General features: G+C 41.5%; 1 protein-coding gene across 1 annotated transcript in view; it reads left to right on the top strand.

Moving 5' to 3' along the window:
- The first annotated feature begins 290 nt into the window (after positions 1-290).
- The window catches only part of DNAH11 (dynein axonemal heavy chain 11), a 325583-nt gene continuing 299778 nt past the window's right edge, over positions 291-26095 (top strand). Inside the window, exons 1-6 of the mRNA XM_046021406.1 lie at positions 291-629; positions 2071-2214; positions 10427-10630; positions 11252-11434; positions 12388-12487; positions 22925-23136. Of these exons, the coding sequence (XP_045877362.1) occupies positions 291-629; positions 2071-2214; positions 10427-10630; positions 11252-11434; positions 12388-12487; positions 22925-23136 (1182 nt within the window). The remainder of the gene's footprint in view (positions 630-2070; positions 2215-10426; positions 10631-11251; positions 11435-12387; positions 12488-22924; positions 23137-26095) is intronic.

Below are 26095 nucleotides of genomic sequence, written 5' to 3'. Positions count from 1 at the left end.
CTCCGCTGACTCCGCCCCCAGTGGCTGGGGCGGGGACGCCGTCTCCCGGGAAACGGGACGCGCAGCTCCTCTCCCGCCCGAGCCTCCGCAGGCAGGACTCGCCCTGGGAGCAACACCCTCCAGCCAAGTAGCCCCAGGTGGGGGCAAGGGCCACGCTGCTTGCAATCGCGCGAGGAGGTGGGCGCCTCTCGCGACGCGTGTGGGAGCAGAGAGGAGTCCTCGCCCACCCCAGGCGGGGCAGGGACGAGCGCCGGGAGCCGACCCGTCCCGCATCCTCTCAGACGCGCGGGATGGCAGCCCGGGAGGCGCGCGGCTCCCCAGAAGGCCCGGCCGTTCGCCTAACCCCGGGCGCTGACCTGGAGGTGGCGGGCCTGATAGACCTGGAAGAGGAAGAGGAGGATGAGGAGGCGGCGGCCTCCAGAAGAGCGCTGAGTTTCGCCCGAGACTCGCGGGTGCGCTTTCTCGGCGGCTGCCTGGAGCTGATGCTGGGGCTCCCGGCGGAGAAGTGGAGCCAGTATTTGGAGAGCGAAGACCACCGGCAGGTGCTGGGGGAGTTTCTGGAGAGCCCTAGTCCCGCCGGCCTTGTGTTCAGCGTCGCCGCCGCTGGGCCGCTCGCGGTCTCCCGGGAGGTAAGGGACGACGGGCAGAGGGACCCGGTCTCGCCGTCTGCTCTGCATATCGGGGACGGGCCAGTCGCACCTCCTTGGGTTCCCGTGGAGCACGCACTCGGGCGCTTTAAAAACTTTCTTTCGAGCTCTTGCTATGGATTCTGCAAAATCCCTCCTCCCGCCCCCACGTGCGCCAGCTCTGCAGTTAAGCATTAAGTAGCTGTAGTTTAGTTTTCTGGACGGTTCGGCAGGTTCGACCGACCCAGAAAAGCTGCGCTTTCTTTAGCTGTCTGGGCGTTAGGCGAAAGGTGGGTTCTTGTTTCCGGATAGCTACCGTTTCAGTCTCTCTTGGGTCTGGGGACCTGTCTTTAAAAATGTTTCGCAGAGCCTGAATGATTTGTCCTGTGCTCAGTCTGACTGCTTGTCACGTTTCATCTCAAGTAAAATACGTAGTCCTTAAAAAGGGGGTGCCCGGGCAATCAGCGCTCACATGGTATTTACCAACCGTGGAGGGGGACAATCCCTTCTTTCTTTCCATTTTTTTCCCTTTTTCTTTTCTCTTTTTCTTTCCTTTTCAAAAAAAAATTTTTTTTTTAAATTTACTCCTCCACTTGAAGAGCTTGAAGATTAAGGTATCACAGCGTGTATTTTTTTTTTTTAAGTGGGAAAAGTTTAGAACAAGATTTACAGTCTTCAGTGTTGTACAGTGCCTCAGTGGAATGTTGTAGAAGTGTTTTTGTTGTTGTTGTTATTCTGTTTTTTTGTTTTGTTTTTGTTATCATCAGTAAATATGGTCACTTTAATAGTTGAGAAATGGAATCCCAGAGGGGAAAGAGACTAACAGGAGTTTGCCTTAGGATTTTGAGTGTTGAAATTTTTTGTTCTGCTACTTTCACAGTTATAAATAATTAAAAATTTGTCAAACAAGAAGGTAAGACATTTAATTCCAGTATTACCCAAGTTAAATGACAGTATCTGAAGAAATAACTCAATAGTTGGGGAAATGATAGAATATCTTCATTAAACATTTTATCTTGAGAATAGAAGTAAATATTAACTTCCTGTGCCTGGTCTTCATTTCAGTTTGGCTTATTTCCAAGCAACAACAAAAAGTTATGAAAAGGAATAAACCTTTGCTGAGATAGAAAACTTCTAAGTTCTTGTTATATTTGTTTTTAATTAGGAGATGTTATGGGATGTAATAATCTTGGCTAATTGGCATGCCCTTTAAAGGTGATATTTCCGTCCCAATAATGCCATAAAATTAGCATTATAAAAGAAAAAAGTGTATACATTTTGTAGAAAGGGGGAAGAGCAGCAGAACTACCTTATGTATAAAGATAGGCTAGATGCCAGGTTTTTTCTTTTTCTAGCAATCCAGCTTCAAGTTAGATACAGCAAATCCTGTTTAACGTGGAAACTGTACTGTGAACTTAAACTAATCATCTTGCTCTTGTTTCAGATTCCAAGAGATGCAAAACATAAACTTGTCTATATTGCCAAGAAGATTACCAAAAATATTGGAGTACATGATTTTTCTCAAACGGTTTTATTTGGAGAGTTAACTGCCTCACCATTTGGGCATGTAACTGCTTTCCTAGATGAGGTACTAGGCTATCTTTAATATCTGAATCTTTATCTCTATGATGCTTGGAATTATTCAGAAAAACTCTGGCTATTAAGAAAATGCAGAAGCCAGTAATCTTTTTAGCGAGATAGATGGAATGTGATAACAGACTCTTTCTGAAATGAGATGGTACCAGTGCTAATATTCAATGGGCAGTAATTTGTAGGATTATCCTTTTTGTTTCTAAATAATGGAAGTAAAAAGCAGCTTGAATTGAATAGCCTTTTGTAATTAGCTCCAGTTTTAAATTCGACATTGAGTGGAGACAAACTGACACTTTGGAAATGAGCATTACAAGTTTTTCAGATTTCCCGTAGTTTCTGTGTCACTCAGGTTAGATAAAGGGGAAAAGGTAATGGAAACAAAGTTTTTGAAATGATTGTTTTAAAATTCCTCTTTCTTTCCCCTTAGAGAAGAGCTCTCTAAACCCAGGTTACTTAAACTTTTAAGGTAGGACGCTTTAATGTAGGGTTTTTAAAGGTCTTTTTTTTTTAAGGTTTTTAGAGGTTTTTACAGTGGGGTTTAATGTGGGATCAGGGGATTTTATTAAAGGCAGGGTGCTCTAGGAGGTCTGGGGTGGGGCCGATCTTCTTCCTGTCTAACCTCATACTTTTGGTGGTTATTCAAAGACCAGCTTTGAGGAGAGATGCACCAAATGCCCAGGTTCTCTAGAACTAGAGTAGTGGTTCTTAAACTTGGCTGAACATTAGAATCACCTGGGGAACTTTCTAATCTACCCTTGCCCTGTCACTCCTAATACCAATAAATGAGAATGGAGTCAGAGCCGCGTGGGAGTTGAAGATCCCCAGGTGATTCTAATGTGCCCAAACTTCGGGAAACACTAGATTATATATCAGCTCCATGATCAGTTCAGACCTGCCAAGGCCGAAGCTTAAGGTAGGAATAATTACAAGCATATTTATTACTCAGGATTTGCCAGTCTCCCTCTTGCATGCCTCTTCTACTTCCAGAGTCGTTGCTCTCTTGGGACCATCCAAGGTCTCACTCCCAACTTCGGTATCCTGCCTCAGTTTCCCTCTCCTCCTGTTGAACTGACTTGGTTTTAGATGATTTCAGGGAGATGCTAAGAGAGTTTTTTTTTTTCCCCATTTTATTTATTTTTTCAGCGTAACGGTATTCATTCTTTTTGCACAACACCCAGTACTCCATGCAAAACGTGCCCTCCCCATTACCCACCACCTGTTCCCCCAACCTCCCACCCCTGACCCTTCAAAACCCTCAGGTTGCCCCAACCTCCCACCCCTGACCCTTCAAAACCCTCAGGTTGTTTTTCAGAGTTCATAGTCTCTTATGGTTCGCCTCCCCTCCCCAATGTCCATAGCCCGCTCCCCCTCTCCCAATCCCACCTCCCCCCAGCAACCCCCAGTTTGTTTTGTGAGATTAAGAGTCATTTATGGTTTGTCTCCCTCCCAATCCCATCTTGTTTCATTTATTCTTCTCCTATCCCCCTACCCCCCATGTTGCTTCTCCATGTCCTCATATCAGGGAGATCATATGATAGTTGTCTTTCTCCGATTGACTTATTTCACTAAGCATGATACGCTCTAGTTCCATCCACGTCGTCGCAAATGGCAAGATTTCATTTCTTTTGATGGCTGCATAGTATTCCATTGTGTATATATACCACATCTTCTTTATCCATTCATCTGTTGATGGACATCTAGGTTCTTTCCGCTAAGAGAGTTTTTAATCCCCCAAACTTCTGGGGCACTTTTTGGTCTGTAGCAGGAGCTTAAGAAATTTTTATTGAACTGAACCTGATGAAAGAATTTCACATGACATGTGAATGGATTTTGGTCATTTGAACCCAAATTGCCATCCACTGGGGCTTGCAAGGGCAAGGTTGCACTCTACATTGTAATTTTTCACTACCATCAATGTCTCGCAACAGAAGATACAGAGCTCTCTCAAGTTCCTCTTTCTTACCTTTTTCTGGATTTGTGTCAGTACCAGGGTCTGCATTCTGCTCTGGAAAACATTAAATGGAAGAGCATAAGCCGTCAACAAATATGTTTATTGTAGGTATAAAGCATCCAGAACCTCAGAGTTTAAGTGGTTTAGAAGATTGATGTAATTATGCTTGAGAATCTGAGTATTAGGAAAAAAAAATGAGAACGCACTTATGAAGTCACTTGGGTTTATTTATGAATAAGGTTTAAATTCGATATGAACAAAGCAGTAAGGCATGATAGTATGTTAAGTTAAAAGCATTTACAAGGAGGGCCCCTGGTGGCTCAGTAGGCTGAGCATCTGACTCTTGATTTCAACAGATTTCAGCTTGGGTTGTGATCTCAGGGTCGAGGGATGGAGCCCTGTGTCAGGCTCTGTGTTCAGCGGGGAGTCTGCTTGAGATGCTCTCTCTACCTCTGCCCCTCCCTGGGCACGCTCACTCTCTTTAAAATAGTTTTTAAAAGGATTTTGTGAGGATTGTCTTTGCTTGGTATCCAGAATAGCTAACAAAACTGGCTGGTTGACAGTGGTTTATGCTGTGTAAGGTACTCCCAAACCTCTCTTTCTAGCTGAGAGCTCGCTCCCAAATTTCAAACTTGGAGATCCACTTGTTTTCCTGAAATTCATGCTTGTTGGATAATAAACATCCAACGTTGAACTCATCTTCCCCAGCCTGCATTACTTGTGGTTCCCTCCAGAACAGTGGATGTGAACTCCACCCTTGAGTTGCTCAAGCCAGAAGACTTCGGAGTCAACCCTGACTCCTTTCTTTGTATCCCTTCAGCCACAAAATCATGTAAGTTCTACCTTCAGAATACCTTCAGAATCTGCCTTCATACTCTCCTCCACCTCTGTGATTCTGGGCTGGTTCACCTTGGTCTCTCAATAGTCTCATAATGGAGGTCTCTGCTTTTGCATGGTTCCCATCTAGAACTTATTCCCAACATAGCTGCCGGAGGGATTCTGTTGAAGCATGAGTCAGAACACGTCACTTCTCTGCTCAGATCCTGCCCTGGGTCCCCTTTCACTCCCTGGCATGTTCTCTGTGGATCAGAGCTCTCAGTATTACCTAGAAAGTTGTTACTACTCTAGAATCTCAGGACCTTCTTCAGAGCTCCTGAATCAGGATCATCAAGTCGTTCTTAGCCTTACTATGGAATGAAAACCCTAGTCCAGAATCTGTGATCTGACCTCTCCATGACTTTTTTGCTGTTACTTGTCTTAGGTGCATTGTCGTTCCTGCTGTTTCTTTATCTTCCCCAGAATTCACGCAGTGAGCACCTTCATGTCCTTCACGTCTTTCTGCTCAAATACTCCTTTTAGTAAAGTCACCCTTCGGAGGGCAGGAACCTTTGCAGGGTGGAGATTAGAGGTAGCAAATGAGGCACTCAGTTCAAGAGTGAAATTTACAGGTGGGCAAGGAGGAAAAACAAGGACCCAGTAATCAAGATGAAGTTTTAGTGCAGTATGTAAAAACAAAACAAAACAAAAAAAAACTTAAAAAATTTAAAAATCAATACTTTAAATAAAAACTGGATTGTTCAAAGTGCCATACTAGATCATATTGGAGCCTGGGGCAAAAATAAGTCAGTAATATCGGTTGCTGTCTTTATTTTAAAAAATCGATAATTGGTTCCTCATGACTTTCTTTGCATTAATTTTGATTTAAAAATGCCTTAAGGGGCGCCCTTTGGGCTCAGTCAGTTAAGAGTTGACTCTTGGTTTTATCTCAGGTTATAATCTTAGGGAATCATAAGATTGAGCCTAGTGTTGGTCTCCATAGTCAAAGGGGAGTGGGCTTGAGATCCTCTCCCTCTATCTTCCCGCCCCCTGCCTCCCCCCACACGTGTGAGAGTGTACACTCACTTCCTCTCTCTCAAATAAAGCCTAAAAACCAAAACAAAACGAACTTAAAATATTACTCATCTCCATTCCTGAGTTTTTTTGGTGCCCTTAGATATTCAGCTCCAATAATATCCAATAGATAATAATATCCAATAGATACTCAGCTCCATGAAGGCCTCACTTGCCTTACCCTAGCCCCTGCTCTGGTCTTTATTTGGCTCCCAGTTGTGGCCCAGACACCTAAGACCTTGCCTGGTGCATGGTAGGAGCTCAGTGCTTGTTCAACGAATCAAAGTCAGTTAAGGGCTACTTGATACGCTGTTCCCGTAAGAGACAAAACACTGAGGCATCAAGGTATTCCTTTAGAGAAGAAGCACTTGGTGTATGATCTCTGATAGTCCATTTTAATCTTTCTGGACATGTGAAAAGGACACTTGGGGAATTTCATGCTAATCTCAGTTATTAACCTATATTTACTGAAGACCTACTTGGTGCTGGTGACAGGACAGAAATGGCAACTAGTGATGTAGTTTGCACCCTCAGGAAGTATGCAGTCTGTTCCAGGAGGTGGACTGCTGGGTCTGCTGTGGGAGGCCACAGTGGTCATGTTGTGGGAGCATAGGGGTGCCGCTTGCCACACCTGGAGGGCTGACAGCGGTGTGGGGACTCTGGAACAGGATGATCATAGATCTCACTTCACCTGGGATGCTTTGGGTTTCCACCTGTTACAGATCGGTTAAAGTCTGCTAATAATTTTCCTCTCAAAAGCTTCCACAGCTGTATGGTGAATTACTTGGTCCCCACCGTGTGGAAGGACTAGGAGGAGAGAACTAGGTGGAGGAGGAAGGGCATTCTGAGCGGAGGGAGAAACAGTGTGAAGGCACAGAGGTGAGGTTGATTTTTTAAAAAGGAATGGGTTATTGTAGCTGGACGGGGGAACCAGAACTGGAAGGTGGTGAGAAACAAGGCTGGAGAGGCTGATTAGAAAAAACAAACGGACAAACAGACAAAAACAGCCGTGTGTTTCAGGTGGTTGCCAGCCAAGGCAATGGCCAAGCCCAGACTCGTGTGTTGACTGGAAGATGGTTGTGGTAATGCACATTCTGGGAAGGTTTTTATCAGGGCAGCCTTAACTAGGAAGTTGTGGAGCAAATGGAATGTCAGTGGTCCTTCATGCCTTTCATTCCAAGCTAATCAACTTCTGACTTTCTGATTTGTACATTAACGATAACCATGCAAGAACTAGGGAACTGGTGATTCTGTTGAATGAACGAGAGACTGATACAGTCTCTCTGTACACTGATACAGTGATTGCTTTGGAAGGTACTGAGGGAACTTTCTGGTGTTTGACTTCTTTAATGGGATAGAAGAAGGAAAGAATGGACCAAGTGTTTGAACTGTAGGTGGGGAAAGTCATTTGTGCCTTCATATTTGTTTTTTCCTCCTTTAAATGATACTCTCACTTTTAGTCAAGGGTGAGCAGTTTTTGGAGTTTGACTCCACTTCACAGAGTAATGGGAATTGACGCTGAGGTTCTCAGGGCCTCCCAGACTTCTGTCTCCAGCCTGGCTCTCTCCTAAACTCTAAGCTCAGATGTCCACCTTCCTTGTGGACGTGGCCACTTAGTGTGTAATGTCTCAGATCTAACCTGGCCCAAGCTGAACTCCCAATCTGCTCAACATTAGTACACATTGCCATACAGTGTGGTTTGTAGCTGTATTATATTTAGCAAAACTATTTAAAATGTCATGTAGCTCTTTATTACATTGACCCAAATCCTTAAAGAAATAATAATTGTGAATTATCCTCATTACTCATTTGGCTTCAAGCCCAAATGGAAGTTTGATTTGGTTTTTGGGGTTAGTGTCTAGGTTGCATCCTTGGGCATTCCAATTTAAGAAGTCTGGGAGACTATGGTGAGTGCTGTGAAATGTGTAAGCCTGATGATTCACAGACCTGTACCCCTGGGGCAAAGAATACATTATATGTTAATTTTTAAAAAAAAGTTAAGGGGGGAAAAAAGTCTGGGAGAAGCCCTGTCTCCTGAAAGTACTGCCCAGGTGACAGTCTCTGTTAAGAACCATTTTGAAAAGAAAATCCCCAGTTAAAAAAGGATTAAAGAAGGGGGGCACCTGGGTGGCTCAGTCAGTTGGGTTCTTGACTCTGGATTTCAGCTCAGGTAGTGGTTTCCGAATTGTTGGGTTGAGCCCTGGGCTGGGCTCTGCAGGCAACATGGAGTCTGCTTATCCCACTAGCTCTGCTTCTCCCTCCACTCGTGCTCTCTCTCTCTCAAGTGAATAAAATAAAGTCTTAAAAAAAAAGATCAAAGGGGGCGCCTGGGTGGCTCAGTTGGTTAAGCGACTGCCTTCAGCTCAGGTCATGATCCCAGAGTCCTGGGATTGAGTCCCACGTCCGGCTCCCAGGTCCTTGGAGAGTCTGCTTCTCCCTCTGACTTTCTCCCCTCTCATGCTCTCTCTCTCAAATAAATAAATAAAATCTTAAAAAAAAAAAAAGATAAAAGAAGATAAGTAGAGAAAACCATCACTAGGACCCATAGTTCCTTAATTTGTAGTTACACATTGTACATATATTGAACATGTAAACAATCAAATTATTTTAGTTTTCAGAAAAAGCTTGGAATTTTTCCTCTACACCCCAAAACGTAGGCAAAAAAAACCTTCCCAATGGAAACAAAATAAAACCCCCAACTAATTGAATTACTCTGTATGTAGTTTAATAAGATGTACTGTAATTAAATAGCACATCCCAGGTCTATTTGTTTTAAACAAGGTTTATAGTGATGCTCTAGCTCTTTGACTAATCACTCTGCAAAGCACATGGCTCAGAATTTCACAGTTTTATCTACAGCGTGTGACAGAAATACTTTAAAAGAAGCTCGCTTTGTCATAGAATCATAAGTGGAGTGAAAGTTTGAAACCGTACCCAGTAAATTAGCTATGCCGAATAACCAAACTTTTCCTCACGCCTGATGTTCAGAAATAGTTGTTGAAATCTGGGATTTAGTCGAGAAAGAAGTTTTCCAATAGGTTGGTGCCTGTTCCGCCCAACAAGCTTTGACCCTTCAGTGTGATTTCCAAAGCTCTTCATGAACAACTCTGCCTTTCCCGAAGCTAATTCTGGGCAGGCCAGACTGGCAGTTTTCCAGAAGCATTCTACTTCTGGAGTCCTGAATGATTTTTACAGATCAGTGTGTTTATCCTGTATCTCCACTTCGCATCCTGAATATGCCTCAAATCATGGCAGTTCTTGGAGCAAAGGACCTAACCCACTGAGCCATTGCAAGCAGAGACTGTTTCTTCCTCTGCTCTTCTAGCTTGACACATAGCAGGCGCTAAGCAGGAAAATGTAATAATGAGATTTGGAAAGACTTGTTTCAACACCGTTAGAAAACAAAAGTGATTGTATTGTCAAAATAGACTTTGAAAAGGGGGAGTAATTATATTCTAAGCGTTTTAGCTAATGGAAATTTTATGGTATAATGCTGGTACACCTGGCAGATTATCAGAAAATTGAAAAGTGTTGGAAATTAGTCGATACTAGAAAGGGGTGGGAAAGCAGAAAGAGGCTAGAAACTTCATTCACTCCACAAGATTCTTGTTAACATGCTGGGCACTAGGGAACACAAACACAATTGTTGAAGGCTTTCACCTGCTTGGTATCCCATATGTGATGCTCCCATTTCAGTGGTAGAGGGAATTCCAAAAAAGAGCCATATGATTAACAAACATGTTTTTTTTTAAATATTTATTTGACAGACAGAGATCACAAGTAGGCAGAGAGGCAGGCAGGGTGGGGAGGGAAGCGGGGCTCACCGCCGAGCAGAGAGGCTGATTGGGGACTTGATCCCAGAACCCTGAGCAGAAGGCAGAGGCTTTCACCCACTGAGCCACCCAGGTGCCCTATAAACATGTTTTTGACTGTGAAACTTGAATGCACTTGTGTGCCCCCAGGGGTTGAGAAGATTTATTCACTTTTGCCTCGATGTGATTTAAAAAAATTTTTTTTCATTTATGTACCTGCCAATGTGCTCAGTTTGCCTGAAGAAAACTGTTTGCCTACCCGACCTGACTGTGCTTGGTTTACGTAGTGTTTGAATTATTGGGAACCTCCTCAAATGCTTGATGAATGGGTTAATGAATGAACAAGCCTCGTCGCATTTCCACTTTGAAAGATTTTATCTAATTGATGAAGTCTCAGTGGGATACTAATGGTGTCCTGTCTTTGTAAATTTGATATCCTAGGAAGGTATTGAACAAATAGAGTGGTTTTGTGGCCGATTTTGTGTGATAAAATCTTTGAAGGAGTATGTTGTCTGTAAATTAACCTCTTTTTGAAAATGTTTCTCTTTCTGTAGATTTTAGTGCCCATTCTTTCTAATAGGAACAACCATAAATCCTGGTCCTGTTTCATTTCACAAGACATGGAACGCCATGTAGAAGTCATGAAAAGTAAAATGCATGTTTTTCGGGGCAAAATGCTGAGAAGGACTCTTCTACCAATTCCCACGATAGCAGGGAAAATGGACCTGGATCAGAAATACTCCAAGACCAAGTATGTAATGATATGATATACATAGGTTGTTAAAATGGAGAGCCCACATACCTGATTAATATCATTTCCCCAGAAAACTATTAGTAAGATAATTATTAGAACTATATCATTTTTTAAAAAGTTGCTTACTTACAAAGTATCCTTCTTGGGCGCTTGGGTGCCTCAGTCGGTTAAGTGACTGCCTTCGGCTCAGTCATGATCCCAGAGTCCTGAGATCAAGTCCCACATCGGGCTCCCAGCTCCACGGGGAGTCTCCTTCTTCCTCTGACCTTCTCCCCTCTCATACTCTCTCTCTCAAAAGGATGAATAAAGTCTTAAAAAAAAAAACAAACCACAACCCACAAAGTATCCTTCTTACAAGCCCAAAAAGCAAGCTATAACAATTGTGAGATGTCAGCCAAGTTCTTTGGGCAGTAATGGTGTGAGCGTATGATCATTTGTTTTACAGTGTTGATGCCACAATTAAAATTGAGGCTATAAAAATAAAGATCTGATTTTGAAATACTTAAATTTGGAAAACTAGTTCATGTTAAAAGTTCTGCTTACCATCCGAGTCCTCTCTTTCTTTGGGTGAGGTAATTGATTTTTGAATTATTTTGTTGATCATTTCAGTGTTGGTACGCTAGACGTAAATGAAAGGATGCTACTCCATGCGATTGAGACTGTGGTTATTAAATGGTCACATCAAATCCAAGAGATTGTAGAAAAAGATTTAGTGCAGCCTTTGCTGAGTGGTCTTCACTCAAATCCTCAAACTGAACTGGATTTCTGGATGGTGAGGAGAGAGAATCTGTCATGCGTTTATGATCAAGTAAGTAGACAGGTCCCTCACATGGCTTGTCAACTAACTTAGCCATGTCTGTTGTAGAATCTGGTTTCTGGAACAGTGGTTTCTAATCACTTTAACGGTTTAACGTACTGTCTTTGACCTAACACATTCCGTTCTCGATCCAAAGTTCTCTATCATTTAAAAATGAATGGGATGGAGGCTCTTCGGTGGCTTAGTTGGTTAAGTTGTCTGACTCCTGATTTCTGCTCAAGTCATGACCTCAGGGCTATGAGATGGAGCCCCATCTCAGGCTTGAAGCTGGACATGGAGGCTGCTGGGGATTTCCTCTTTCCTCTCTCTGTGCCTTACCCCCAACTTGTGTGTGTGTTTTCTCTATTAAAAAAGAAAAAAAGTAAAAATGAATGGGGATTAAAAATAATTTTGCCTTTTTGAGACTATTGTGAGAGCTTTTGATAATTGGAAACACTGTGGCATAGAGAGTGGTTCCCCCAGGGAAATGTTGAAGATGGTAAAATTTAATTAATCTAGTTGATTGAATTGATTTAAGAAGGAGTGGAGTGTTGCTTGGTGGAGAGATGCGGCTTTAGAAGAGCTAACATTGCTTCCTCTGGTGTTTGCCTGACATAGTACTTAATTCAATGTACGGAAAACTAAGACATTCATTTGCATGTTCACATGTCTCTCAGATTTTCTTAAACATAGCAAGAGATTTTATATGGAAAATTTAACATTTTACGCATGAAGTGTAAATTGACACACTTTTTGAAAACTCAAGAGCTATAAATGTAAAATAAAATTCAAGCCTAAGGAAGAAATGCTGTTAAAAATTATTTTCAACCTGAAACCAGATATGTCTTTGTGTATGAAATGCTGTGTGTATCGTGCATGATTGGAATAGAACTTAAGTATTTCATTACTGAATGCATCTATTTAGTCATTACTCCAGCTTCTGCTTCATTTTCTTTTTCAATTAGCTTCAAGCTCCTGTTGTCCTCAACATGGTTAGGATCCTGAAAATTAAACAGAGCAGCTACTTTCCAACTTTGAAGGACATTTTCATGGCTGTGAAAAATGGTAAGACTCTTGTTTTTTGATCTGGTGTTGGTGTCCCACCTTATCTTACCCCCCTGCGCCTGCCCAGCGTCATCTACCCTTCGCCATTAGCATGTGCATGAGGTGATGGCCCTTGGCTCTTCTAAGGATAAATTTATCTTCATCAGTACTTCCTTCTCCAGTGATATTAAACTACTTTTAGGATAGATTGAGGGACCTAGCAAACGGGCTCCAGATGGAAGTTCTAATCAGAATGTGTGGGAGCAAGGCCTTTGCAGGGGGTGAATAGAAGCCCAACATGGGGGTTTCTTAGTCAATGTGGGACTACAGTTAGTCCAGTAACTCTCTGATAGAGTCTCTGGTATTTGGCATCCACCACGCACTTAATTCAAAAGAGCTCAAATTCTTCATTGAAGTTTCTGTGAGGATTAAACATAGAGGACAGTTTGCCGAATTTTGAACAAGTGCAGAAGTTTCAGTGAAAAGTCTCCTCGTCCCCTCACTGTCCAGTGTCAGCTCCACCCAGGGGTGACAGCCATCTTGTTTCTTGATTTCTCTTCATGTTACTTGAGGCATATTTAAGCAAAAAGGAAAACACATGAGACTGAAGTTTTTAATGTTGCAAATGGAAGATAATTGGAAGATAATAGCTTTTTTGGTTTCTAACATTAGAAAATAACTGCTTAATTTATTTTTAAATTTTATTAATTATTTTTATTAACATAAATGTATTATTTGCCCCAGGGGTACAGGTCTGTGAATCGTCAGGCTCACACATTGCACAGCACTCACCATAGCTCATACCCTTCCCAATGTCCATAACCCAACCACCCTATACCTACTTCCCCACCCCCCAGCAACCCTCAGTTTGTTTTGTGAGATTAAGAGTGTCTTATGGTTTGTCTCCCTCCCATCTTATTTTATTTTTTCCTTCCCTCCCCCCAAAGCCCCCACCCTGCCTCCCAAATTCCTCATATCAGGGAGATCATATGATAATTGTCTTTCTTTGATTGACTTATTTTGCTCAGCATAATACCCTCTAGTTCCATCCATGTCATTGGAAATGGCAAGCTTTCATTTCTTTCGATGGTTGCATACTATTAAACTATATATATATATATATATACCACATCTTCTTTATCCATTCATCTGTTGATGGATGCCTAGGTTGTTTCCATAGTTTGGCTATTGTGGACATTGCTGCTATAAACATTCAGGTGCACGTGCCTATTTGGATCACTACATTTGTATATTTAGGGTAAATACCCAGTACTGTGATTGCTGAATAATAGGGTAGCTCTATTTGCAACTTTTTGAGGAAGCTCCATGCTGTTTTCCAGAGTGGTTGCACCAGCTTGCATTCCCACCAACTGTGTAGGAGGGTTCCCCTTTCTCCGCATCCTCGCCAGCATCTGTCATTTCCTGACTTGTTAATTTTAGCCATTCTGACTGGTGTGAGGTGTGGTTTCTCAGTGTGGTTTTGATTTGTATTTCCCTGATGCTGAGTGATGTGGAGCACTTTTTCATCTGTCTGTTGGCCATCTGGATGTCTTCTTTGCAGAAATGTCTGTTCATGTCTTTTGCCCATTTCTTGACTGGATTATTTGTTCTTTGGATGTTGAGTTTGCTAAGTTTTTTATAGATTTTGGATACTAGCCCTTTATCTGATATATCGTTTGCAAATATCTTCTCTCATTCTGTAAGTTGTCTTTTGGTTTGGTTGACCATTTCCTTTGCTGTGCAAAAGCTTTTGATCTTGATGAAGTCCCAATAGTTCATTTTTGCCCTTGCTTCTCTTGCCTTTGCCGATGTTCCTAGGAAGAAGTTGCTGTGGCTGAGGTCAAAGAGGTTGCTGCCTGTGTTTTCCTCAAGGATTTTGATGGATTTCGGTCTCCCATTGAGGTCTTTCATCCATCTTGAGTCTATTTTGTGTGTGGTGTAAGGAAATGGTCCAGTTTCATTCTTCTGTATGTGGCTGTCCAATTTTCCCAACAGTATTTGTTGAGGAGACTGTCTTTTTTCCATTGGACATTCTTTCCTGCTTTGTTGAAGATTAGTTGACCATAGAGTTGAGGGTCTATTTCTGGGCTCTCTATTCTGTTCCATTGATCTATGTGTCTGTTTTTGTGCCAGTACCATACTGTCTTGATGATGACAGCTTTGTAGTAGAGCTTGAAGTCTGGAATTGTGATGCCACCAACTTTGGCTTTCTTTTTCAACATTCCTCTGGCTATTCAGGGTCTTTTCTGGTTCCATGTAAATTTTAGGATTATTTGTTCAATTTCTTTGAAAAAAAAATGAATGGTACTTTGATAGGGATTGCATTAAATGTATTGATTGCTCTAGGTAGCATAGACATGTTCATAATATTTGTTCTTCCAATCCATGAATATGGAATGTTTTTCCATTTCTTTGTGTCTTCCTCAATTTCTTTCATGAGTACTTTATTGCTTTCTGAGTACAGTTTCTTTGCCTCTTTTGTTAGGTTTATTCCTAGGTATCTTATGGTTTTGGGTGCAATTGTAAATGGGATCAACTTCTTAAATTCTCTTTCTTCTGTCTTGCTGTTGGTGTATAAAAATGCAACTGATTTCTTTGTGTTGATTTTATATCCTGACACTTTACCGAATTCCTGTGGAGTCTTGGAGTGGAGTCTTTTGGGTTTTCCACATAAAATATTATATCATCTGTAAAGAGTGAGAGTTTGACTCCTTTGTGATTTGGATGTGTTTTATTTCTTTTTGTTGTCTGATTGCCGAGGCTAGGACTTTTAGTACTGTGTTGAATGGCAGTGGTCATAGTGGGCATTCCTGCTGTGTTCCTGACCTTAGGGGAAAAGCTCTTGGTTTTTCTCCACTGAGAATGATATTTGCATTGGCTGTGTATTTTTCATAGATGGCTTTGATGATATTGAGGTATGTACCCTCTATCCCTACATATGAAGAGTTTTGATCAAGAAAGGATGCTGTGCTTTGTCAAATGCTTTTTCAGCATCTGTTGAGAGTATCATATGATTCTTGTTCTTTCTTTTATTAATGTATCACATTGCTTGATTTGCGGATGTTGAACCAACCTTGCAGCCCAGGAATAAATCACACTTGGTCGTGGTGAATAATCATTTAAATGTACTGGTGGATTCTATTGGCTAGTATTTTGGTGAGAATTTTTGCATCTGTCTTCATCAAGGATATTGATTTGTAATTTTCCTTTTTGATGGGGTCTTTGTCTGTTTTAGGGATCAAGGTAATGCTGGCCTCATAAAATGAGTTTGGAAGTTTTCCTTCCATTTCTATTTTTGGAACAGTTTCAGGAGAATAGGTATTAATTCTTCTTGAAATGTTTGGTAGAATTCCCCTGGGAAGTCGTCTGACCCTGGGCTCTTGTTTGGTGGGAGATTTTTGATGACTGCTTCAATCTCCTTACTGGTTATGGGTCTGTTCAGGTTTTCTATTTCTTCCTGGTTCAGTTTTGGTAGTTTATACATCTCTAGGAATACATCCATTTCTTCTAGATTGTCAAATTTGCTGGCATATAGTTGCTCATAATATGTTCTTATAATTGCTTGTATTTCTTTGGCGTTTGTTGTGATCTCCTCTTTCATTTATGATTTCATTTGGGTCCCTTCTCTTTTCTTTTTGATAAGTCTGGCCAGGGGTTTATCAATCTTACTAATTCTTTCAACGAACCAGCTTCTAGTTTCGTTGATCTATTCTACGTTTCTTTTGGTTTCTGTTTCATTGATTTCTGCTCTGATCTTATTCTCTTCTCCTGCTGGGTTTAGGCTTTCTTTGCTTTTCTTTCTCTAGCTCCTTTAGGCGTAGGGTTAGGTTGTATACTTGAGACCTTTCTTGTTTCTTGAGAAAGGCTTATATCGCTATATACTTTCCTTTCAGGACCACCTTTGTTATGTCCCACAGATTTTGAACAATTGTGTTTTCATTTTCATTTGTTTCCACGATTTTTTTTCAATTCTTCTTTAATTACCTGGTTAACCCATTCATTCATTAGTAGGATGCTCTTTAACCTCCATGTATTTGACCTCTTTCCAACTTTCCTCTTGTGATTAAGTTCTAGCTTGAAAGCATTATGGTCTGAAAATATGCAGGGAATGATCCCAATCGTTTGGTACTGGTTGAGAACTTATTTATGACCAAGGATGTGATCTATTCTGGAGAATGTTCCATGTGCACTAGAGAAGAATGTTTATTCTGTTGCTTTGGGATGGAATGTTCTGAATATATCTGTGATGTCCACCTGGTCCAGTGTGTCATTTAAGGCCTTTATTTCCTTGTTGATCTTTTGCTTGGTTGGTCTGTCCATTTCAGTGAGGGGGTTGTTAAAGTCCCCTACTAATATTGTATTATTGTTGATGTGTTTCTTTGATTTTGTCATTAATTGGTTTATATAGTTGGCTGCTCCCATGTTAGGGGCATAGATATTTAAAATTGTTAGATCTTTTTGTTGGATAGACCTTTAAATATGATCTAGTGTCCTTCCTCATCTCTTATTATAGTCTTTGCCTTAAAATCTAATTTATCTGATATAAGGATTGCCACCCCATCTTTCTTTTGATGTTCATTAGCATGGTAAATTGTTTTGCACCCCCTCACTTTAAATGAGGTGTCTGGAGGTGTCTTTGGGTCTAAAATGAGTTTCTTATAGACAGCATATTGATTGGTCTTAATTTTTTATCCATTCTGATACTCTGTGTCTTTTGATTGGGGCATTTAGCCCATTTATTTTCAGGGTAATTGCTGAAAGATATGAATTTAGTGCCATTGTATTGCCTGTTAGGTGACTGATACTGTATATGGCCTCTGTTCCTTTCTGGTCTACTACTTTTAGGCTCTCTCTTTGCTTAGAGGACCCCTTTCATATTTCCTGTAGGACTCGTTTGGAGTTTGTAAATTCTTTCAGTTTTTGTTTGTCCTGGAAGCTTTTTATCTCTCCTTCTATTTTCAATGACAGCCTAGCTGGATATAGTATTCTTGGCTGCATATTTTTCTCATTTAGTGCTCTGAATATATCATGCCAGTTCTTTCTGGCCTGCCAGGTCTCTGTGGATAAGTCTGCTGCCAATCTAATATTTCTACCATTGTATGTTACAGACTTCTTGTCCCGGGCTGTCTTCAGGATTTTCTCTTTGTCACTAAGACTTGTAAGTTTTACTATTAGATGATGGGATGTGGACCTGTTTTTATTGATTTTGAGGGGGTTTCTCTGTGCCTCCTGGATTTTGATGTTTGTTCCCTTTGCCGTATTAGGGAAATTCTCTACTATAATTTGCTCCAATATACCTTCTGCCCCCCTCTCTCTTTTTTCTTCTTCTGGAAGCCCACTTATTCTAGTATTGTTTCATCTTACGATATCACTTACCTCTTGAATTCTCCCCTTGTTGTCCAGTAGTTGTTTGTCCCTCTTTTTGTCAGTTTCTTTATTCTCTGTCATTTGGTCTTCTATATCACTAATTCTCTCTTCTGCCTCATTTATCCTAGCAGTAAGAGCCTCCACTTTTTATTGCACCTCACTGATAGGTTTTTTTGGATTTCAACTTGGTTATATTTTAGTTCTTTTATTTCTCCAGAAAGGGATTTTATTTCTCCAGAAATGGTTCCTCTAATATCTTCCATGCCTTTCTCAAGCCCAGCTAGCACCTTGAGAATCATCATTCTGAACTCTAATTCTGACGTATTACCAATGTCCATATTGATTAGGTCCCTAGCCGTCATTACTGCCTCTTGTTCTTTTTTTTTTTTTTTTTTTTGTAGTTTTTCTGCCTTGTCATTTTATCCAGATAGGAATATATGAACAAGAGAATAAAATACTGAGGGGTGCCTGGGTTAAAGCCTCTGCCTTCGGCTCAGGTCACGATCCCAGGGTTTTGGGATTGAGCCCCATGTCGGGCTCTCTGCTCAGCAGGGAGCCTGCTTCCCCCTCTCTCTCTGCCTGCTCTCTGCCTACTTGTTATCTCTGTCAAGTAAATAGATGAAATCTTTGGGGGAAAAAAAAAAAGAATAAAATACTGAAAGGGTGGCAAAGACCCAGAAAAATGTATGGTAACCAAATCAGAAGAGACCCAAAACCAGGGGGAAAAGATAGGGGAAAAAAGGAAATAGATATAAAATAGATACAAAAATAGATATACAGGGGCGCCTGGGTGGCTCAGTGGGTTAAAGCCTCTGCCTTTCGCTCAGGTCATGATCCCAGGGTCCTGGGATCGAGCCCCGCATCGGGCTCTCTGCTTGGCAGGGAGCCTGCTTCCTCCTCTCTCTCTCTCTCTCTCTCTGCCTGCCTCTCTGCCTACTTGTGATCTCTGTCTGTCAAATGTATAAATAAAATCTTAAAAAAAAAATAGATATACAAAAGTTAAAAATAAAAAATATATATATTTAAATATATATTATATAAGATATTATATATATATATATATATATATATGTGTATATATATTAGACTGGTGAATAGAACAGAGCCACCCACTTGATTTTGGATATATTCTGGTCTCTTAGAAGAAACCACCTCCCAACATTTAAAAGAAAAACTTAAATATATACAAAAATAAGGGTAAACTCAATGAAGGGATGGAATATGACTGTAAAGATGAAAATTAAGAAAAAATTCTAGAAAAGTAATTGATGGGATAAGTTGGTTGGAAAAAGAAAAAAAAGAGAGAATGTGCTCAGGCTGGAGACTAGAACAAAGACATGTGCTAGATTTAAGGTATATTTTGATCTAGTAGAAGAAATTGTATTCCAAAATTTTAAAGAAAAAACTATATACAAAAAATAAGGTTTAATACCAATGAAGGGATAAAATATGACTATAACAATGAAGGTTTAAAAGGATTTTTTTTTAGAAAGGTATTGTTATGATGAACTAGTTTAAAAACGTTAAAAGAGGAAAGAGGAAAAGTTAAAAAAATAGAATAAGGAAAAAATAAAATTAGAAAAAAAAAATTTATCCAAGACTAAAGGATCATGACTAAAACCCACGAATTCTATGCGTTGCTTTCCCCTAGCTCTGGAGTTCCACTCTTCTCCTTGATTGGTGAGCTTGATCTTGGCTGGATGTGTTTGTTGATCTTTTGGGGGAGGGGTCCTTTGCAGTGAGTATCTAATGTCTTTGCCTGAAATGGAATTGCACCACCCTTGCCTGGGGCCAGTCTAAGTAATCTGCTCAGGTTTGCTCTTGAGAGCTTTCCATACAGCTTTAGAGGATGGTAATGAAGGTGGTGGCCTCCCAATCTCTAGCCCGTAGGAGCTGAGAGCTCAGGGCTCCATCTTCAGTGTGCCCTCAGAGAAAAACAGTTAATATCTTCTGTCTCCCTGGTCTCTGACTGTGCTCTATACTCACCCGGTCTGTGACCGAGTGTTTCTGTCTCTGGTGTATGGCCCGTTTGGAGTCCCCAAACCCAGCAGATTCCTGCCATGTGCTCCCATGCCACTCTTTCTGGAGGAGGAAGGTGAGTCTCTCCGGATCTGCCACTTATGGAGTTCCTGCTCAAAGAGCAGTGGCCCAACTGTGCCTTGGATCACTGTTTAATGTAAAGCCGAGCTGATAGCCCACTCCTCATCTCCATCTCTGCACCCGGCTTCCCTTCTTGGATACCTGGGATCTCTGCCATACTCAGACACCCAGGTCTTTCTGTGACCCTATGGTACATGAGACCGCACTGTCCCCGCGAGGTCTCCACTCCTGCTTCGCCTCTGGAGTGATGTCCCTCAGTGTGGCAGACTTCTAAAAGTTCTGATTTTGTGCTCTGCTTCTCCACCACTTGCTGGGAAATGGCCCTTCCCCCCTAGGTCTATCTTCCGGTCATTTCGGATTCACTTCTCTACCTGTCCTACCTTTCAGAAAGTGGTCGATTTTCTGTTCCTAGAATTGCTGCTCTTCTATCTCCTGTTTAGTTTGTAGGTGTTCGGAATGATTTGATAACTGTCTAGCTGGACTCCTGGGACCTGATGTCATTTCATTCTGCGACTCCTCTGCCATCTTGCTTCTCCTAGTGGCTCTTTAATTTCTTCCTATATAATATATGTAAATTAGGAAATACTTAAAATACACTTCAGAGTTAGATTATCTCTTCAGGGTTTTCACCAGGAGCTCTCTTGGGAAGGGGATCGTGAGGGAGAATATTTGGGTTTGAAGGTCTGTCAGATCAGAATTCCTGTCCCAGCTCCACTTAGTACATCTTAAATTTGCTGAGCCTCTGGTTTTCATCAGCCAAATTGGCATATTAACACCTTCCTTGCAGAATTGTTTTGAGGATTAGAGCAATATTTCTCAACCTTGTCGTTTTTTGTTTTGTTTTTTTTTTTTTCATTCTTTGCACGGTTTATCACCACTGACATTTTGGACAGGATGATTGTTGGTTGTGGGGAGCTGCCCTGTGCATTGCTGGATGTTGAGCGGCATCCATGGCCTCCCCCCTCCCGCCCCTCACCCCCACCCCATTGCAGCTGTGACTATCAAAAATGTCACCAGACATTGCCAATTGAGCCCTAGGGGCAAAAGCTTTCCTGGCCGAGAACCTTTGGGTTGAAGATAAATTATGCAGGTATATAGTACTAGGCACACAGTGACATATCTTCAGTGAGTCAGAAGTGCTCAAATATTTTCTGTCTTGGTTTAAGAGGAAAATTTTCTGTGCATAAAGTTTCTGCAGGAACAAATCCCAGGGGTACTCAGGGCCTTAGGAGCACATGGATTTCGAGATTCAGACATAAACTCTTTCATTAGAACAAGTGGCCGGAAGCCATTGTCAGGTAGACATGCAAGACCCCTTCTCAAGGACGTCCTTGAGGCTTGTGAAATCACCAGATGTGCTTATTGTATTTGAAAGGCACTTATCAGATGTGATTATTTAATTTTGAAATTAACATTGATAAAAACACTAATTTGAAAGCATGAGTACAACCGGGGAAGAAAACAGTTCTTGGATGCTCTTTTTCTTCTGAGGTCTTTATTATTTAGGTGGACAGAAAAATGGGTTATTGTTAAGTGGAGTAATAGGAGTGGTGCATGCCTGACCCTGACAGCTCAAAAAAGTTGGCAGGTTTGTGTTGCTTTGTTTTTTTGCCCCTGACAGGAATCTTTTGGGATAACCCCAGAAAATAAGAATTTACTTAATTCCCTGCCTTCATAAATAAAACCTGCTTTCAGTTAATCGAAGGTATTTGTAGTCTCAGGAGCAAAATCCAGTTGGTTGGAGATCCATTCAGGTACATTAAAATGACTAATTTTTTTTTTTTTTTTTAGCGAGCAGTTTGGTTGAGGAGTGGGGGGGGGCAGAGGGAGGGAGAGAGATTCTCCAGCAGGCTTGCTGCCTAGCACAGAGTCTGACTTGGGGCTCGATCTCACAACCCTGAAATCATGACCTGAGCAGAAATCATGTTAGGTGCTTAACCAACTGAGGTACCGAGATGCCCGTTTTTGTTTTTGTTTTTAAGGTATTTTTTAAAAAATTTTATTTATTTGACACAGAGAGATCACAAGCAGAGCGGCAGGCATAGAGAGGGGGGAAGCAGACTCCCCACCGAGCAGAGAGCCTGATGCGGGGCTCGATCCCAGGACCCTGAGATCATGACCTGAGCTGAAGGCAGAGGCTTAAACCACTGAGCCACCCAGGCGCCCCGTGAGATGTCTGTTTTTTTTAAGTAAGCTCTGCACCTAGTGTGGGGTTTGCACTGCCCATCCTGGGATTGAGTTGCATGCTTTACTGATGGAGCCAGCCAGGAACCCCTGAAATTACTAATTTTAATCAAGAGAAAATTTGGATTACATTAAGCAGTAATTATTTTCTTCATGTATATAACATTTTGGGGAAATATTCTTTATTCATCCTGCTTAATGATTTTTAAGATGGAGATAAAATTCATTTCACATAAAAATAACCATTCTGAATGTAGTGTTGAATGATACTTACTACATTCACAATGTCCTACAACCTTCACCTCTCTCTAGTTCCAAATTATTTTTTTATCACCCGTGTGGGACAATTTTAGTAGTTACATTTTGAATAATATAAAATTCCACAGTCATTGCCTGAGTTACTCTCATAGGACACTGGGATGAGACACTGAAATTGTCCTGATACCAAGTACCTAAAAGGAATTAACATTCCAGTGATGAGCTTGTAACCCTAACAAGTGATGACAACTTTGCAGACCTGTTTTATTTCTGTAGTTTCATGCAGTTAGGTAAATATCCTTAGATCTTAAAGGTGTATTTTCCCACTGAGTGTTGCGTCATGCTTTCCTTGGGCTCTGTAGGTAACAACACCAGGGCTTGCTTGGATGGCTGTTATATGCAGACTGGGTATAAGTCTTCCAAATCCGTAGTGGCTCAGTTGTGGGGTCCCTATTTAACTATAGCCATGTTCTTTAGCATTGTTTTCTTTTAAAGTGAATTTAGAAAAAGAGACTGCTTCGCATTGATGGTGGTTTTCGTTCCTCTTAGCGCTCCTGGAAGCCCAAGATGTGGAGCTTTACCTGAGACCCCTCAGAAGACATGTTCAGTGTCTCCAGGAGACAGAATTCCCTCAGATCCGTGCACTCATCGCCCCGTTATTTCATACCACCTGCCTCATCTGGAGTCATTCCAAGTTTTATAATACTCCTGCTCGGATTATAGTCCTATTGCAAGAGTTTTGTAATCTCTTCATTAACCAGGTATGTAGTATAAAAAAAAAAAAAAAGGAAGAACAATCATTGCCATGTGGTAGGTTTTAATAAACCAATGATGAGCAAATAAATGTAGTCTTTAGTAAGAACACCATTTACCTTTGTTTTTTTCAGAAAGGACCTTTATGGTAACAAAGACCAGGTGACTTTTTATTCTAAATGGCAGAGAAGCTCTGGAAATCCATCCAGTGCATTCAAATGACAGTTTGTTACTGGATTGAATACTCTAGCTTTCTTCAAAGAGATTGAAGGCAGCTTCTAATAAAAGGCAGATAGGTAGGGCACCTCGGTAGCTCAGTTGGCTAAACATCTGACTCTTAATTTTGGCTCCGGTCATGATCTCAGGGTTGTGGGATTGAGACCTGTTTTGGGCTCCAGCGCTGGGCCTGGAGCCTGCTTGAGATTCTCCCTCTCCATCTGCCCCCCTTCCACTCCCCCATCTCAAAAAATTAAATAAGAAAAGGCAGATAGACATAGACCTTTCTTCGCAGCTTTCTCTTGGTTTCCACAGGAATACTAAATGATGGGAGACTTTTGGAAAATAAAGTAAGAGAACCTGGCTGAGAAAGAATGCTGAAAAGTAGTAATGCAATTTATTAAAAAAATTGATTCAGGGGCGCCTGGGTGGCTCAGTGGGTTAAAGCCTCTGCCTTCGGCTCAGGTCATGATCCCAGGGTCCTGGGATCAAGCCCCATATTGGGCTCTCTGCTCAGCAGGGAGCCTGCTTCCTCCTCTCTCTCTGCCTGCCTCTCTGCCTGCTTGTGATCTCTGTCTGTCAAATAAATAAATAATATCTTTAAAAAAAATTGATTCATAGGTGACCTTTAAAAATCTCCGGTTTATATTTGTTTCTCTATTCTTCACTTGGAAAATGTTTTAAAAAAAATTGGACTGCATCCTTAAATATTCTGTATGAACTTTAATTCTCCATGAGTCCATAAAATCAGAGAATATTATATAATTTGAGAGCTAAAACATAGTCAGAGGGCACATAACCCTGTGGTTCTCAGTTGGGGCTGTGTCTGAGTCTGCTTGAGCTGCTGTAATGAAACACCATAGACTGGCGTGGCTTTATTTTCAGAAATAGTTTTCTCACAGTTTCAGAACTGGGGACTCAGATCAAAGTGCCAGTATGGCTATGTTCTGTTGAGAGGTTTTTTTTCCTGGCTTGCAGTCGCTGTGTTTTTCTCTGTGTCCTCACATGGGTTGGTGCTGAGGGGAGAGCTCTTTGTCTCTTCTTACAAAGTCACAGTCCTATGACATGAGGGTCCTGCTCTTAGGACTCCATGTAACCATAATGATCTCCTGAAGACCCATTTCTAGACAGTCACGTTGGTGAGTAGGGCTTCAGCATATGAGCTTGGGAAGAGAGACGGACCGTTCTCGCAGTACCAAACTCCGTAAGCAGGAAGTATATCTGAACCACTAAGGAGTTCTTGTAAAACAAATGCCAGAGAAGCAGGATCTGCCTTCGGCTCAGGTCATGATCCCAGGGTCCTGGGATCGAGCCCCACATCGGGCTCTCTGCTCAGCCAGGAGCCTGCTTCCCTTCCTCTCTCTCTGCCTGCCTCTCTGGCTACTTGTGATCTCTCTGTCACACACATAAATAAATAAAATCTAAAAAAAAAAAAAAAAAAAAAGGATCTGCATCTGTATGGCTTGGACTGCGAGTTGTTAAGGTTGCTTTCCATGAGAAGTGGATTGCCTCCAGCTGCAATGGACAATCTGAAGGAGAAAAAAAAAAAAAGTATAAATTCACGTGAACTGGAAAGTTAAGAATGCAGTGGTTTCTGGAACAGCTTGTTTCAGAGGTCTCAGATGATAATTTCAAAGCTTGCTGCCGTCCTCCATTTTGGTCACTTTATTTTGGACTTTATTCTCATGACTTGTTAAGTAAGATGGCTTTTAGTACTCTAGATATGTCCCCTTTTCATAGAGTAACTTCCCTGGAAAGGGACTGTCGTTCTTGCTTAGTTCTGGTCCAGTGGGTTCTGATTCCATTCTGGGAGCAATCTTTGTGGCAGAGGAGATAGGCTACTTGGGACAGTTCTGGGTCACTTGCTTAGAGGAGGTTGGATGACTGTGATTGACCTAAATCTCGGATCTAGACTAATGCCTCCCAGTGGCATTGACACTGTGACTCACATGGAAAATAAAAATGCTTTACTGTACAGTTGGGTGAGTTGGAGGGCATTTGGAACCCTGAAAGTGTGCTCGTAGACCAGGCGAACGGCTTGCAGCTTCTGCTGCCCCAGGCCCCAGAGCCTTGCTGTTACAAGCAGTAGAGAGAACATGGTGGTAGAATGAACAGCAGTGGTTTGGGAGTTGTATTTCAATCCTGTCTCTGATATTTTTTTAGACAAATTAGCTGAGACTTGAAAAATGACATTATTTGCTGAATTACCCTGAGAACTTAGGGTGAAATCCAGATTAAAGAATGGGTCTCCTAACTTGTGAGATGGAGTTTAGTAGTGTGTGTGTGCATGTGTGTGTGCGTGTGTGTGTGTTTCTCTCTGGTTTTAAAGAGGTGGAGAATATGGAGAAGGACTTTGGCCTCAGACCAACCTGAATTTGATTCTAATTGGAAATACTTACGGCGGAGTGAAATTGGTTCTTGAGACTTCAGTTACCATATCTGTAAGTGAGGGTAATGCCCAGTTCATGGGCTGTTTCGAGGATCAAGATGTAATCTAAATTGAGTGCCCAGTGTGACATTTAACAGCGGCTCAGTCAAAGCTAGTTCTAAGCTATTGACCTTCAAATTAGTTGCAGCTATTGATGGGAGATAACAACAGATCAGTTCCTTGCTATATTCTCTCCTCTGGCTTTGTTCTGTTTCTTTGTTGGTCAGCAAGTATGCTAGTTCCTAATGGCTTTGCATCTCCATGGTAAAGACCTCCATCCCTATTGAAAAGTCAGCAATGTATTCTCACAACTTCAGCCATAC

This window comes from Meles meles, chromosome 10 (assembly GCF_922984935.1).
Source record: "Meles meles chromosome 10, mMelMel3.1 paternal haplotype, whole genome shotgun sequence".
Classification (NCBI taxonomy): Eukaryota; Metazoa; Chordata; class Mammalia; order Carnivora; family Mustelidae; genus Meles; species Meles meles.
The sequence above is the reverse complement of the archived record's forward strand: the minus strand, read 5'-3'. Positions and strand labels throughout refer to the sequence as shown.